Genomic DNA, 15,803 nt, shown 5'->3' with positions numbered 1-15,803 from the left:
CCCCCGGGTCCTGACCTGCCCCTTTAAATGCGATACAGTGATCAAACTGTCTCCCTTTAACAGCTCGCTAATTCATGAGTTTTGGCTCAGGATGAATTGGGAGGTAACTTGTTGTTGTTCCTCTACACAGATGATCTCTTTCTCTCAACTCCACTTAAATAACATCAAGAATTTATTATTAGCTCATACCAGCAGTGATGTGTTATTTGGCCTTGAATGCTGTGGTGGTTTAGATGCTGCAAGGAGCGGAGTGGGTACAGCGAGTTCAAATGTCAAAAGCTGAAGTCACTTTTTCTTTTAATGTCCAGGGAAACCTGAACCAACATGTCGACAGGTTGATTTAAGTGGAGTGTGTCGGGGGGTGGGGTGGGGTGGGGTGCTCATGGACAGTGGGTGCTCATAGAGAGTGGGTCAGTGTGTTTGAACACTTATTCGTGATATGTGTCTCTGAGAGGAGAGGTTCCTTCCCTCCACGGAATCCCTTAAGAACTTATTTCGTAAAGAAAATGATGGTGGTGAACAGAGACAGACAAATACAGTTTTAATCCCATACTTTTCTGAAAACCGACATGCTACGCACAATGTTATTTTTGAAGACTGAGAGGTTAAAATTGTCCGTTTATGAAATTAGCCGCCCACGTGTCAACGTAGTCTAAGATATGATGGCATGCCCACAAATGGACTAACAAAGTTACGTTTGGTAAAACATGATATGGAGTTGTCAGTGAGGCCTTTAAGAGGGAGGAACGGCTAAGTAAACAAAGGCTCTGTCTCAAACTGCCTACTCGCACACTTCAAACTCTTAGTTTTAAGTATATATTGTAGATAACGCAAAACGTCTGTGCCCTGAAAGTATCCAGATGGCTAAAAAAAAGGTTAAAAAGTTCAATGTGGAACGATGGACCTTACTCAGATTTAACGGGTGCCATTTTATCTACAGAGCGGAAAGGAGAGGGACCAGGCTCGTTCCGAATACAATCTCGAATTTTATGAAAATTGTTTAATAAAACGTGTTTCTAAAAACAGTTTAAGCAAGAAATAGGCCAGACAGTTGCTGAATCTGTCCGTTGTTTTGATCGACAAAGGTCATTTCAATATATTTGAGAGGTAGGTGTTTTAACAGGAGTTCCTTTTGGGACCTTGGGGCCCTAACCATTGAAAGCGGGCACTACGGCAGTCAGTAGTCAGTGCACATTAGCAGTGTACTGACAGAGGTATGCGGAATGAGACACAGCCAAAGTCTCATCTTCCGTGATGTCTCAGATCACAGCTTTCCTTTCTTAGTGCTGCCAAGATAATAAAAATCATCAAAATTAACAAAGCTTAAAACATAGTTCAGAGGATTTGAAGAAAATTACTGGAAATAAAAACCAGGGTTTGAAAGTGATATGGGGATTGAGGGCAGTATTGACATCCTTGTAGGCTGAATATATCCTGTAGCAGTTTGTTTTTTTTTGTCACCTCGGCTAATTTACATCTCCTCCGGCTTTTATTAGACTGGGCAGCGCTTCAGCATTCTGCTGGTCTGTTGCTGCTCCTTCTCTCCCTCTGACCTCCATTTTTTAAATGCTGTAGACGCTCCCTATCAACGAAGGAGTAAAAGATCAAATGTTTTCTGGCAAAATACTTGCACAGTAGCCGGCTCCTGCCACTGCCGCAGCCTGGGAAGCTGCAGAGTATGGCTCTAAAAAAACAACACAAAGCCAGCGATGGTGTCATCGACTAATCAAAGTGGAACGACAGGACCTCAGATTCTTAAGGAAACTTAAAAAAGTTTGAGTTAAGCCAGGTGGATTATTTTCCACATCAACAGCTCAATTCTGAAGATACCATTTTTTAATTTCATTTAGCTGACCCTTTAATCATAAGAGACTTCCATCATAAACATTGGTCCGCAGCATCGGGAGCGGTTCGTGGTGCAGGGTCTTGCCCAAAGACACTTTGACATCTTACTGCAGGGCCAGGGACTCGAATCAGCGACCTTCCGATTGAGAGAAGACAACTCAGGGGGACAGCAGCCCCTCAAAGTTGTTGTTGTGTGTTTTGCATTGATAAACCGTGACCTATTGCTCAAACTGGATTCCCCCGTGTGACAGTGTGTGACTTGGCTAACCAAGAGGCCGAGGGGTCGGAGCTGTATGGGCACATACTGTACGTGCTGCTGAAAGGTTGCAGTGTTAGATTTACGATAGCGGATCTATTTTTAAAAACATCTGGGGAAGCTCTCTAGATGGTCTTCACTGTATGTTAGTATGTGTGTACGTATGTATGTGTGTGTGTGTGTGTGTGTGTGCGCGCATGTATGACGCTTTGCTTTGGTGTATAATCTTACGACCATGCCAGTCATGATTTTTAAGGTCAACCTACTTAAAATCATGTTAAATAATCTATTTGTTTGCAGAAAACAGATATGTGTCTTTAAAGTGTACAGTCAAATCATGGGACGATTCATTGTGTCATCAAACTGTTCACAAAGGAGCCTTTTACCAAAACAATCACTTTAATGTTCAATTATAGTTTAGAGACTGCAAATCTGTGGTTAATAAACAAGTATTTTGAATTGTACATTTACATTGAGTTGGCAACACTTTGTATTGCTGTATTTTTGTTGTGCAATATATAAAGTCATTACATTCTAACTTAAAACATTTCATTTAATACATTTCACGGCCTTGTCTTGCACCCGGCGCAGCACAGCCCAAAGCCCAAAGACCGAGGCAGTTATTACTTTCCCGTCCTGTGCCCAGGTCTTTTAAATAACAAATGCAACTGCGCCCATCTGTGCTACGTGCTGGTCTTACAGGGAGGTGTGTTCAGGTGCATTCTTAGTGTATTGCTATCTTGAGGAAACAGAAAGTGATTACGCCATTGACCAACAAAAACCTGGTCTAAAGTCAGTAACGCAGCATTTCATTGTTATTTCAACAGCAAATTAGTAAAATGTGCCTAGACTTATGTACAGCGTGCACGCTATGCTCGTTATACACACAGGGAAGCACAGCAGCACACACACATGCAAAACATTAAAAAGATTATGAATTAAAATTATACGGTGCAAATCCGCCATCACAATAGCAATGCGGCAAGAATCCAACACACCTGGCTTTTAAAGGGATGGAAGATGACACTCTGATTGGTTCATTGCATGTTACGCCCAAAACACACCTATGAATTAATGAAGACAATAAGTACAACCCTTTTGAACCATGCACCCGGCGCATGGACCCTTTTTTCCACCATCAAACTGGCAAAAGTGGATTTGGACACGCCCTAAACGCACATGCGCCAGGTGCGTCATACCGTGTGCTTAGATTGTCAAAATAGGACCTTTACAGTACAAAATAAAATAAGGCAAAGTTCTGCAGTTATGTACAGAAGGCTACAACAGCGTAGGACAAATGCTACCATGTTAAAATACAAAACAGTGTTACTAGTGCTACACAAGTACTACTTAAATACATGTTTCATATGAATATTTACTTACAGAAAGTGCCTTTGGTAGATATTTACTGCACATGTTGGCCCTTTGAAACACTTACTTCTTGTATGAAGACAGGTCAAGGACAAGTATTGTGGTTTTTGCACTGCACCTCTCAGACGGGTTTACGGCTGTTGAATCCTCTCAATAGTCTAAACCCCGATATAGAGGCAGTGAGCTAAAGATACAAGGACACAGTAGCATTACAGCACAAATAAAAACTAGTGATTTCCAGAGCTGCAGCTGCTACAGTTTTTTTTAGTCCGTTGAATGTGATTGTTAAGCTACAATCAGTGTTTTAATTTTTTAAAGTATATTGTTAAATAAATTAGCTAACTGCCAAAAACTGATTCCATCACTAGTAGCTCTCAAACCTTCAGATGCCTTCGAATAACAGCATCTTAGCAATGTATGTATTGTTTGTATTAACGCTAAAATATTGTAGTATTAAACTTTTTTTTTCTTCTTTTTTTAACTTTTCGTCTGAGCTTGTCCTCCCCATAAAAGAAGTCCATGAGTTGCTTGTACAAGCTGCAATTACGAGGCATATTTACATTTTATTGTTTGGCGTGGTCACTCTCTAACGGCCGTAGTAATCATGACGGGAGCAAAGCAGAAAGCAGGAAGTGTAAGAGCGCCAACTTCTGCATAAGGAGGCAGGTTTGGAGGGTGGGGGTGTGGCTTTGTCCAACTGCCATGCTTTGTTTGTTTGGAAGCCATGATGTCTCTACCTTTTATCATGGGTGGACCAAATTCTGTCAAAAGCAGAGAAAAGGTAGGTAACATTCCCCTTATGATGTCATAAGGGCAGATTCCAGATTGGCACATCTGAGCTATAATTTTCTCAAAGGCAGAGCAGGATACCCAGGGCTCGGTTTACACCTATCACAATTTCTTGTGATGGTTTGGTATTTTGTTATATATTTCCTCCTTGTGATTGTGTTTTTTGGTCTTGTAACTGTTTTAGTCCTTGGTTGCTCCCTGGTCTTGTGTAGTAGTGGTTTCTGTCTTTTGGTCCCCCGTGAGTGTCTGCATGTACTGTTTCCTGTTTTGTTTTAATAGTCTGGTTTTCTCTGCTGTCTTGTCTTTAGTTTTACTTCCTGTGTTTTCCCGCTCTTGTGATTACCTGATGTCTTCCACCTGTTTCCCAGCCCTTGTCACCTGTCTCTTGTTATCTCGTTACCTTTGGTCTTGGTGTTCCTGTGATTACTGTTTGCCTCTTGCATCATTTTGGATGTCTTTGCCTGCTGTTTGCTGGACACCTTTTGTTTATAGGAGCTTTTTCATTATTAAGTATTCTAATTCTATTTTGCCTGCGGTCTCTACACTTGGATCCTACATTCCCTGAAGCTCCCTTGACATTTCAGGCCACTTGGGGACCATAGGCAGACGGGGGCAAGTCAAATTGGCCATGGGACCTTTTAATAAAATAAACCTAAACATCACATGTCCTTCAAAAAAGTAATAAAAAAGTTGCTTCATTATTCAGTGTTCTCATTTATTTTGACTCCTCATCTCTCTCCTCTCCCCTCCATCTCTTTCATCCTCTTGATTTCTCCTTTTCCTCTGCTCGTCTTCCTCTCCTCTTCCAGCCTCACCCTCTCCTTCTCCATCACCCAGTCCCCTCCGAGGTAATTCAGTGCAACCTCGGGTTGCCCACGGAGCCGCGGCCTCGGGTCGAGGAGCGACTTGAAGAAGCAGCAGGCGAGTGAGGTGAAACATGCAAACTGCGGTGCTACCGGAGGAAAAGGTACTACCCCGGTTAAATGGATGACATCCTGTGTGCTCTCGACCTGCCTTCCTTCCCACAAGTCCAGTTCATCATCAGGGCCTTCTGCTCTGTCAAACCACTCCAGATACTTCTGGTATGAGCGGCAGTCGCCGGCTGTTTCAGTCCAGGGATGACTGCCGGTGAGCATGGCGTAGGTCAGGATCCCCAGCGCCCAGCTGTCTGTGCTGGGCTCCACAGACACCCAAACTCTCTTTTTCTTCTCTTCCTCTTGCTTTTTAACAACGACATTCCCGTCACTCATGCTCCTCCAGCTGTCCTCATTGCCGCGAGCGATCTCCGACTCCGGGGTGCAGTACGGAGAGCTGTACCAGACCTCCGGGACCCTGGTGCCCCTGGCCTTCACCTGTTGATATGATATGATATTTATTTATCTGTCATGACCTCATTTGACATATGAGTGTATAGTATGAGCGTTATGTTTTATACTGACCATGCCAAAGTCTCCTAGTTTGACCCAGCGGCAGGCAGAGTCGCACAGGAAGACGTTCTCTGGTTTGAGGTCTCTGTGGACAAAACCAAGAGAGTGCAGGTGGGACAGAGCGCCACACAGCTGGGACACCACCCGCTGACAACAGTCTTCCTCTATACCGACCTGGGGAGGAAGAAGGGTGGGGGATGATGTGAGGAAAAGCTAATGTGAGCTATACTGAAATCAGATGTCGTTATTTCATCAAATCTGAACACAAAAAACATGATAAATAAAAGTATGCCTTCTACTTTTCACACAACTCCTAATAGCTCTGATGAAATAACCATGTACCTCGGGCAGGATGACATCGTAGAGATCGCCAAAGAGGCTTGCTTGCTGAGCAAAGACGTAGTGGGAAGGTGTTGAGTAGGCGATTCCCAGGGCTGTGGTCAGGGACGGGTGGGTGCAGAATGACAGCGAGAGGTTGTACTCCCTCAGGAAAGAGAAAAGAGACGTGGACTCCCGAGGGAAGAACTTCAGCGCCATCGGCGTACCTGGAGGACACACTGGATAAATATCGATGTTGCTGTCTTTTTGATGAGACTAGACAAGACTATGATGAACGTCAGTTCCCCTCTCCCCCTCACCTCTCTTCCTGTGTACAGCCAGCATGACTTTGCCATACGAGCCTTCACCCAGGAGCTTTAGGATCTTGAAGTGCTCCGATGTGTCCATGGCGGTCAGAGACTGAGCCGTCAGATGGCACATCTCGTCCAGAAGCTTCGTGGCAGCCTGGACGCACACACACACACACATACACACAGACACACACAGACACACACAGACACGCAAGGGACAAAAAAAGCAACCTTACATTAGTTTGTTTGGAGTAGAAGTCAGATTTCCCTCAAACCTGAAAAATGAGTAAGACCTACGTTAAAGACTGTTGCCTTTTCGACATGAGGTGCACACTCATTGTCAACTTTTACAGAGTTGCAATAGCGAGCATCTTCACTGGAAATTTTCTTGTTGTCTTTTATCCCATGAGTAAATTTCACCTGGCAGATTTTAGTCTGGATGTCACCAAAAGGCAGAATGTGGAACCAGCATTCACAAAACCAGGACCCTGACAACAAAGTCCGGCTCAACAGATGTACATTTCTGGGATAAAGCTTGACACTACGCGCCGGATGTTCCTCCTCTCTTGCTGTCTCCTCTATTGGGGCTTAGCGCCGGCAATGATGGTTGTGTTTGGCATAAAGAAATGCAAACAAGCTGGAGAGTTTGTTGCCTTTATCTTTATCTTTTATGACAGGTGGTGAGACCAGACTGCAGCACTGACACCACACTGTGGGCATGGGTCTGGCAATGCAAGACTACCAACACCACAACTGCTAAAATCTTTGTTATTATCCACAGCTGGTATGACATGTCAAAATAAATGTCATGGTTTAATAACATCATAATGTAGACCAATCAGTAAACCCCTAGTCTGCATAAAACAAAACTTAAGAGTTTAAACATGCCCTTTTTTTTTTTTTTATAGTGCTAAGGCTTTTGCAGCTCTTTGGATTGTTACACAACCATTGCAGTGATGATGGTCGTCATGGCGATGCTGGCAGCAACACTGATCCACTGGTATAAACATGTCTGTTAATAGCCTCATGAAATCCTGTCACACACAGACACACAGATCTTGGTTTTGTCTGGTGGAACGTTGATGTTTCCACCACAGCTGGCACCCTCGGGCCCTGGCTAGGTTTTGGTGTCAGCATACATCCCGACAGCTCATTACAGCTCACTAGAGAACAACTGATCTGTGAATATGTCGTACACACATACTGCGAATCCTGGCCCAGGCTTCATCTACACTTGACAATTCGGCCTCATTTTGGGATCAAATATGCAGATTTTTACAGGAAAAAATGTAACATTTGTCCATTTTAAGATGTAAAATGTAGGCTACAAGTAGGGAGTGTTTTTAGTGCTTGGCATGATTCATAAATGTTAGCAGTAACTAATTTGGACCAAAAAAGGAGCATAATTCAGCAGTTATGTAACGATCCTCTACATGGAAATGGATCTCTGTGGACTACAAACATCAGAGATCTTGTGTTTAAACAAATACATCTTTCACTCCTCAAGCAATCTAATATTTTACACTCCATTTTTCACAGGTTTCAGTATTATTCAACATCATCTCTGTAAATAATGTAAACGCAAGTGATTACTGCCATTCATGATCCAACATATAAGTTAGTTTTTGTGCAAAAGAACAAGTTGATAGTTGAGAAGGATGCGTTGATTTAGACATCAAAGAAGCAACATGTCATTGATTTACTGTATCATCTCACTGCAAAACTTCTTAATGAATGTTTTTTTTATGGAATTACTGTGTTCCTCTTTCATATTAGGCATTAAACGTACACTGAGTTAGAGCTGCTTGCAATTTTCAAGTTTCTAGATGAACAAACTGAGAAACTGATTGCAACCTGAAATAATTCTTGTTAGTCTTAAAATTTTCTTTAAAAGTGTTAAAATGTATATTTTGACAACTTTAACTTCTATAAGATTGTGACAATACAAGGCAACAAAAGCCCATTATGGACTATAATGATGGTAATCAGGACAAAGATAGTAGTTGTAATGAAATAAACACAAATATGTTATAATACAATTCCCAATGCACTTCAAGTAAAATGCTACTGCATCAGACATGACTATATATGATTCCTCTAAGAAGGGTTAATTTTCATAGTAAATATATTTAAATATGCCTTCATTTTTCTTTTTATTGTACCCACAAATTATAATCCAAAAACAAAATCTTCAACATCTAATAAAGGGTCAATTCACACCAAATACAATATTTTTTCCTTTTGTTGTGTACCTCACAGTGGTAGTTCTTAATGCAGATAATTTATGTTTTTATTTTTCCAGATCATGGCATCTCTCTCTCTCTCTCTCTCTCTCTCTCTCTCTCTAACAAATTACTGCTTTGCAAGCAGTAATTTTTTTATGAAAAAGTATGAATGAAACTATAAAAACTATGAAATTGTAGGGCTCAATGCGCGAGTACCACAAATTCTGATTACAAATCTAAATCACCTTCAGCATTGTTATACAACTAAAAAGGTAAATGAGAAAATGCGTTTCTAAAAATTGAGTGAAACGACCCTTTCATCTATGAACACATTCCTCATGATGGTTTCCTACTAGTGAGCGCATCACCAGTTTTTGACTTACTGTCATTTTTGCCGGTATATTTCAATTCGACGCTGTGAATCTTCAGTAAGAAATCCGTCCAACATAAATCTTCTCCATTAAGCAGGTGCGCCTGTCAGGAAATCCTCCTCAGAACCTCCTCTGCTGCACTTCTTTCCAGCGTTAGCTCCAAACCGCAGGAGTCTGAGAGCGTCTGGTTGTTGTCTGCAGTCAGCGGAGGAACTCTGGAAACTGCCCGATGAGCGTGTTGGAGGATTTCGTGTGTGCTGCCACTGCAACTTTTATCTCAAAGTGATCTGTCCTCACCTCTTCTCTAGCCCCCCCCCCCCCCCCCCCCCCCCCCCCCCCCCCCCCCCCCCCCCCCCCCCCCCCCCCCCCCCCCCCCCCCCCCCCCCCCCCCCCCCCTCCTGTCCTCCCTGTGGATCCTGGCTAGTGGCAATCATACATGCGTGTGTGCGTGTGTGTGTGTGTGTTCTTGTACTTCTATCTTTGTGAAGACCAGCATGAGTGTGAGGACATTTATGTGATGTAAAATAAAAAATGTGTGTTTGTGTGTGTTTGCATGGACTGTACAGTCTCACCATGTGTCAAAACACAGACAACGTACACAGGACTGATGCGTGGTGGTGATAACAGGCAATTCATGTGCTAATATCCAAATTTCCCAGTATATTTCAGACATAGTCTTGGTAAGTTCAGTATGATGAAAATCCTTCATCATTAAATCTCATTTTAACTTGTGCAACCATCTAGATGCAAAGGTAAGTAAAGAAAAACAAAAGACACCATGAATAGAACCAGTCTTTAGCCACAATAATAGTATTTTAAGAGCTTTATTTCAGGAATAAATCCTCCAAATTAAACAACAAAATACGTGATTTATTATGTGCCCTGTAGGACGACAAATATAAAAAATGTCTTCCAAAAACATAAATCACTGTTTAAAAATAAATATTTTATTATGTGACAACACTGTGGTTAAGGTGTGGTCAAGTTTAGACACCAAAACAACTCAGTTAGGATTAGGGGAAAATGGTGGTGTGGGTTCTTTGTTAAGGAAACATTGTTTAAGACTAGCCTACAATGTTGGGATTAGGCGAATGGTTGCGGTTAAAAGAAACCACAGTTGACTGTCGGTTGGAAACAGGAAAAAAAGAGCGTTGTTCCGTGCTGAAGTCTAATATTTTGTTTACCACCTCATCAAACCAAATCCTTCCTCTACACGGACCTGGTCGCTCTCCAACATCCCCTGACTTCCTTCTTGGCTCCCAACATAATTACTCCTTTGGTCTTAAAAAAAAAATGAAGGAAGTGAAAAAGGTTTTACAAGGTTAATTAGTAAAAGTAGTTTAACTGCACGTAACAGACAGAGTCATGCGGCACAAATTGAGGTGAAAAAAAAATCTGTGTGCAAGTTGGATAGTTATTTGGAAGAACTCTTTTCAGAACTAATAAAGCTAAATTTATGGTGTTATTTTTGTTTTTGATCTTCACCCACTGAGCGGCTTTTTGACTGTGTACTGCAGTGAACAGCGTCCTCTGGCAGCAGAAAGAACAAAACATTTTACCAAAAGCACGGGGAAAATGTGTGTGGTGTTTCATCTCCGTCCTGTTGTGTCAGAGACAATATGTAACTGTTGATCTGTCAGTCAACAAATTATCAACTGAAACTTTCTCTCACTGCATGCAAAACATTCTTTCTTTCTTTCGGTTCCCCCCCCCCTTTCCCGTCCTCTCTCTCTATTTCTAGTGAAAGAATTTTTTTCTCACACCGTGTGGGTTGTAGAGCTCTCAGCTGCTACCAGTGACCGCAGTCCGTACAACTGCGGGATCACTCAGACTTTCCCTGGAGGCTGGTGTTAGTTACAGCGAAAGTTTGCCCATGTGTGAGATCATCTGTCTGTGGCCACTCGTCAACACACTGACATTATGCAAGTCACTGTTTGTTACTTCAGGGCTCATGTGCAGTGCACAGCTGAACAGCAGTGAACATTACATTTAAGCCATACATTCAAGCTATTGCCGAATGACTTGATACAACGCTAATTCATCTCCATTAAACTCTGTGTGACAAAAACTATGCACAATAGCAAATACTTCTAGTTGTCTAAATCTTAACAAATCATTGTGGCAGATTAAATCTTCAATGTTTGCTTTAAGTATTTTGGACAGTGTTTGGAAGGCCCTGAGAAACAGTGTTGTCCTACCAACAGGCCTTTTTCACAGAAGACATTTTTTCAGTTGGAAAACTACAGGTGTAAATAATCAAGTTAATGATGGCTGAATTTGTTGCTTTAGTTTTAGGGTCCTTGTATTGTGCATGCACTCACTTTTGGCTTACAGGGACACTTTAGTGGAACAACATCATTGTCAATGTGATTAGCAACACCTGGGCTTTTCCTGCCATGAGAAGGCAGACTGTGGTGAAAAAAAGGCTTCAGAAAACACTTTGAAAACACTCAAATGGGTAATTTTGGTATCATTTACAAACAATTTATGTGAACTGAAGGACTTAAAGAGGAAGGAAAAATCAAGAAAAAACCCTCTCACCATCCAAAAGTACAAGGTAAAGCTCAGTTAAACCAAAATAGTGTAAAGTGTGATTATGTTAAGCAGTACAGAAGATCTCCATGGAGCAGTCATATCTCTGTTTCAAGTGTCAGGCTTTATTAATGACTTCATGTAAAACATTCAAAAACAAAACATTCAAAAGGTATAAATAATACTTTAAAAAAAGGCACTACAGTATGACCATACATTATTATTATTATTATTATTAAATATTACACAATAGATAACCCATAGAAAAACACGAGATGCCAGCATCCCACACTATATAATATAAAAAGCTCATAAATAGCATCCTAAACAGGGTAAAAAAAAACAACAGTAGAAAAATATTTATTGTACCACAACATTATCTTGTCATATAGCTCAATGAGTAGATCAACACTCAGGCGCTGTGAATGTAAACAAAGGGAATGACAGGTGCCTCTGAACAATGCATCAGTACTGCACATTTAAAGGCCTCATGTAAGACAACACTTAAACATATTTTGTTTAGAACATGCAAAATTCTTACATTCTGTTTCGCTGCTGAACTGATGTTTCTAGAACTCAACATCTTGCAATGTGTTTTGCGTCAAGAAACCGACTCACAAAACACAAAAATCTCTTCCGGGTAGACAACTGAAGTGCGGAGATATGTGAAAGAGGCAAACATGTTTTCTGTTGTTGTTTTCAGCCGTAACTAATGTTTAAAGCTTTAGTGCACAACAATTTTCACTGAACGTCCGTTACATTCAAGCCATTGCCAAACGCTACAAAGCTAATTAAGACTAAGACTCTGCATTTCCTAGTGTGGCTCTGTTCAGAAGATTGGGTCGTACGGAGCTAGAAACTCGAGTGAAGATAATTACCTCTTCTGAAGAGTCCACAATGTTTTTTAAATCCTCCTTGTGTCCTCCTTGGCTACTAGCAACTGCATTGATGCTACACGGGGGTGGTACGCGATCATGAAAGGCTTTTATCACGTGCACGCGCCAACAGTTTTGTTGTCATTGCTTTAGAAACCATGCACTATGGCTTTAAAGATATAGTGAAACACAGAGGTACACTTATATCTTTTGTCTCTGCTGTACTCATTTGCTCATGTGTTGCTTTTCTAGCATCTTTGATAAACCAAATCTAGTGTAATGAAAAGCAACATCTCACCACTGATCAGTCTGATTGCTAGGTTGGGTTCTGCCATTTTTTTTTTGTCTGTGGCCCAAAAGGTAATTTAGGTCTCAACCTAATTTGGCAATAGTGTTGACATATGAACGTATCAAATATGCATTTTAGACAAATGAGATGAGAGAATATCCAGTTTTTCCTCGTCCCTGTTTGCTCAGCGCTGTTAAATTGTATGTAAAAATTCAGTTTTCGAAACAGGAAGTTATTGTAAACAAACATCATGATTGGGTCTATGCTGACATCAGCTTGCTTGCAGTGACAATGTTAACATGCAGATGCTAAGCGTGTTTTTAACATATTTTAGCCCAATCTATCCAGTAGACATTGGAATATTTCACGTGATAAATGGACACTTTGACTTTTGGGTGGCGTTACAAAAAAAGCAATCTTCAAAGTCATTCAAATGCATCCTCCTGGCACCATGAATACATGTCCCAATCTTCATGGCAATATATCTAGTATTTGTTGAGATATTTTAGTCTGGACCAGGTCTAAGATTCCTCTCTGGATAAAGTTCATGTAAGTTAACAATGGTTTTGTTGGACGACATTTGCTACGAGTTGCTTAAATGCTGAAGGCTGAGGCATACTAATGTCGAGGGCAGTGGGATAGTCTCTGGAGATGCACCAAAACTCTTTTGGACCAGTTACAAAAGACTTCCAAACGTTCAGAGATCTCAATGGAGAACTGGAGCACATCGAAGGCTGTGGAGACGACCGGGAGGGAGGCAGACGGGGACTGAGGAACCTCTTCACTGATCTGAACACAGAAACAATAATTCAAGTTTAGGAAGCAGCTTGCAAATCAAATCTGAATAATTTCTTTTTAACTGCACAATTTACACCTCAAGAGTCTAATGGGAACTCCACACCATAAAGTAAAACATAAAATCAGTTAGATCATTTCAAAGATACTTGAGTTTAACCCCATACTTTACGCGTTTCAACATATTTTATCATTTTTAACCATATTTGTTAGTGTTGCATTATGATTATGTGTTTCTGCTTTACCCAACAAAACCGAAAGATTGGGTTGGACGGTTGAACATTTGACTTTGCACACTGTTCCCTATCAAACTTAAGAGTTGGTGTTATCTTTTCCTAACCTTAAAGGTATAGTGTGTGACTAAGTTATATTAATGAACGTCTGTTCGGTTCAAGCCATTACTTGATAAAAATGCTAATTAGGCTCCACAAAACTGTGTTGTTGTTGTCCTTACTTAGAATTCCTCATGGGGGTGACACACTTTATACTATAGCAAGTACTCCTAGTTGTCTAAATCTTAACAAATCTCAACTACTGTTAAAACTATCGGCAGATTAAATCTTCAATGTTTGCTTATTGCCAAGGCAAATTCCACCTGAGGTAACTTCTGTGGCAATAAACTCCTTTTTGATTCTGAAGCAAGCACTTTCCAAAGGCAACTTTCCATTTAAAAAAAGATGTTTCATGACAACAATCACATTTTCAAATCTCCTTTTATATCACTGAATTTAACTTGAACTTTTGTTAGTGACTTCTTACCATTTTTCTTAAACTTTTTATTTAGGTCCAAATAATCTGTGTAAATGAAGTTAACCGTAAAGGTCTTCTTACCTGGAGAAGAGATTTCTCAACGAGGTTGGAGAGTTGCAGGAGGGGAGAGCTGACGCCCTCTGTTGACTCGGAGGATAAACTGACGTTGTCTTGGGCTGTTTTCAACCAGTCAACATGCAGTCTGAAGGACTGAATGAACACAAACAGCTGGGGGAGTGACTTGTTCACCTGTGGAGACACAAAACGGACAGAGAGAGAAAATATAAATACAGCTACTACACACAGCCTTTCTACAAGAAAGTGTTGCAGAAAAATGAGTTCCTTGATTCCAGAATCTTTACCTTCAGTGAATTAAGATGGGCCGCAGTGTGTTGCATATGAGGAAGACCGTCCAGTCTGTTTTCCACACCCTCAAAGTTTATGAGCTCCTTGTCCGTCTGTAGAAATGAAGTTTACTTTAAATATGGGAACATTTCCAAGATACAACAGATATTTTAAACACCTTGAGAACAGCCTGTCCCCTAACTGCCTTGTGTTTATATGGAGGAACAATAATTTCTAATAAAACGACTGTTCTGGCAATCACATATTAAATGATTATATAATGAAAAAACATGAATAAAATGTATTAATTTTAACAATTCATGACTTGTCTGCTTATTTGTAATTTCTAACTACCCATAGTGATGATTATTTTGTTTGCTGCTTTGTTTCATTTTTCAGACTTTAAGTAGTGTACTCTACATCATGATACATCTATTATAATCTGTCATAATGACAAAAAGAAAATATATTACTTGAACCCCAACAGATTGATAGCTATATAAAGCACAGATTCATGATAACTAGAGAATTGAAAGGGAACAGAAAGATAAAATATAAATACAGCTACATTCTACTAATATATTATTATATGCTCATTTTCAGGTCATGTCACACTTGTATTTTGGGTTTCTACTACTGCTTCTAAATCAAAAGCCACACAATTGAACATGTTCCAGCAGGAACGTGATCCGAAATTTGGGAGAAGAACTTCTGCAGCCAAGATTAAAGCTTTTCCAAGCGTTATGTAACTTTAACACTGCAGTGACGTGGTAGAGCAAACGATCAATAAATTCGCTACAAATTGACGTCAGCTGAGAGTAGAGGAAACAGTTGGAACAGTAAGGCATTCAGGACAGTCCGAATTCTGAGTTTTTTTTCTCAAAGGACATTACTTTTAAGTGTATGTGTACACTTGCCACTCCATCCTCCTCATTCCGTTCCCTCCCCCTCCCTTCTGTGCTTCCTCGTACCAAATCCTTCTTGCAGTTAATTTTTGTTGCCATCAGTAGAGCCTGGGCTGTCTACAGAGACCGTGTTTTTTTACAGTGTGCTCTGGGGACAGGCAGCTTGCTGATAGTAAGGAGATGGTTGCTGTATGTGACAACAAATGTTGTACCCTAAAACATGCATGGCATCCAACACTATAACATTATAGATATGACAGAAAATATGGACGAGCGATCCTGTGAAATCTTACCAAGTCATGCAGTTTTTTGGATGAGACTGTCAACCTGTCCACTTGATGGATCATTGATCTTAACATGCCACAGAGAGGAGAACTGTGGGTGGGACGAGATGATGAA

General features: G+C 40.8%; 1 protein-coding gene across 1 annotated transcript; it reads right to left on the bottom strand.

The window, feature by feature from the left end:
* Positions 1–3,221: 3,221 nt before the first annotated feature.
* si:ch211-171h4.3 (serine/threonine-protein kinase SBK2) lies at positions 3,222–9,209 on the bottom strand. The gene is made up of 5 exons (XM_034892720.1): positions 8,926–9,209; positions 6,327–6,471; positions 6,031–6,233; positions 5,701–5,862; positions 3,222–5,613 (listed from the first exon to the last, which is right to left on the bottom strand). The coding sequence occupies exons 1-5, from the start codon at positions 8,929–8,931 to the stop codon at positions 4,990–4,992; spliced, it is 1,140 nt and encodes a 379-aa protein (XP_034748611.1). The 5' UTR covers positions 8,932–9,209; the 3' UTR covers positions 3,222–4,989.
* Between the last annotated feature and the right edge of the window lie 6,594 nt (positions 9,210–15,803).

This window comes from Etheostoma cragini, chromosome 14, assembly GCF_013103735.1.
Source record: "Etheostoma cragini isolate CJK2018 chromosome 14, CSU_Ecrag_1.0, whole genome shotgun sequence".
NCBI lineage: Eukaryota > Metazoa > Chordata > Actinopteri > Perciformes > Percidae > Etheostoma > Etheostoma cragini.
Note: the sequence above shows the minus strand (reverse complement) of the source record. Positions and strands in the feature narration are given on the sequence as shown.

Excerpts from the sequence above, each read along its gene's own strand:
- si:ch211-171h4.3 (XM_034892720.1), bottom strand. Across the intron at positions 6,234-6,326 it reads GGCTGTACACAGGAAGAGAG|GTACGCCGATGGCGCTGAAG; the intron begins GTGAGGGGGAGA and ends TGTGTCCTCCAG. Across the intron at positions 5,614-5,700 it reads AACTAGGAGACTTTGGCATG|GTGAAGGCCAGGGGCACCAG; the intron begins GTCAGTATAAAA and ends TCATATCAACAG.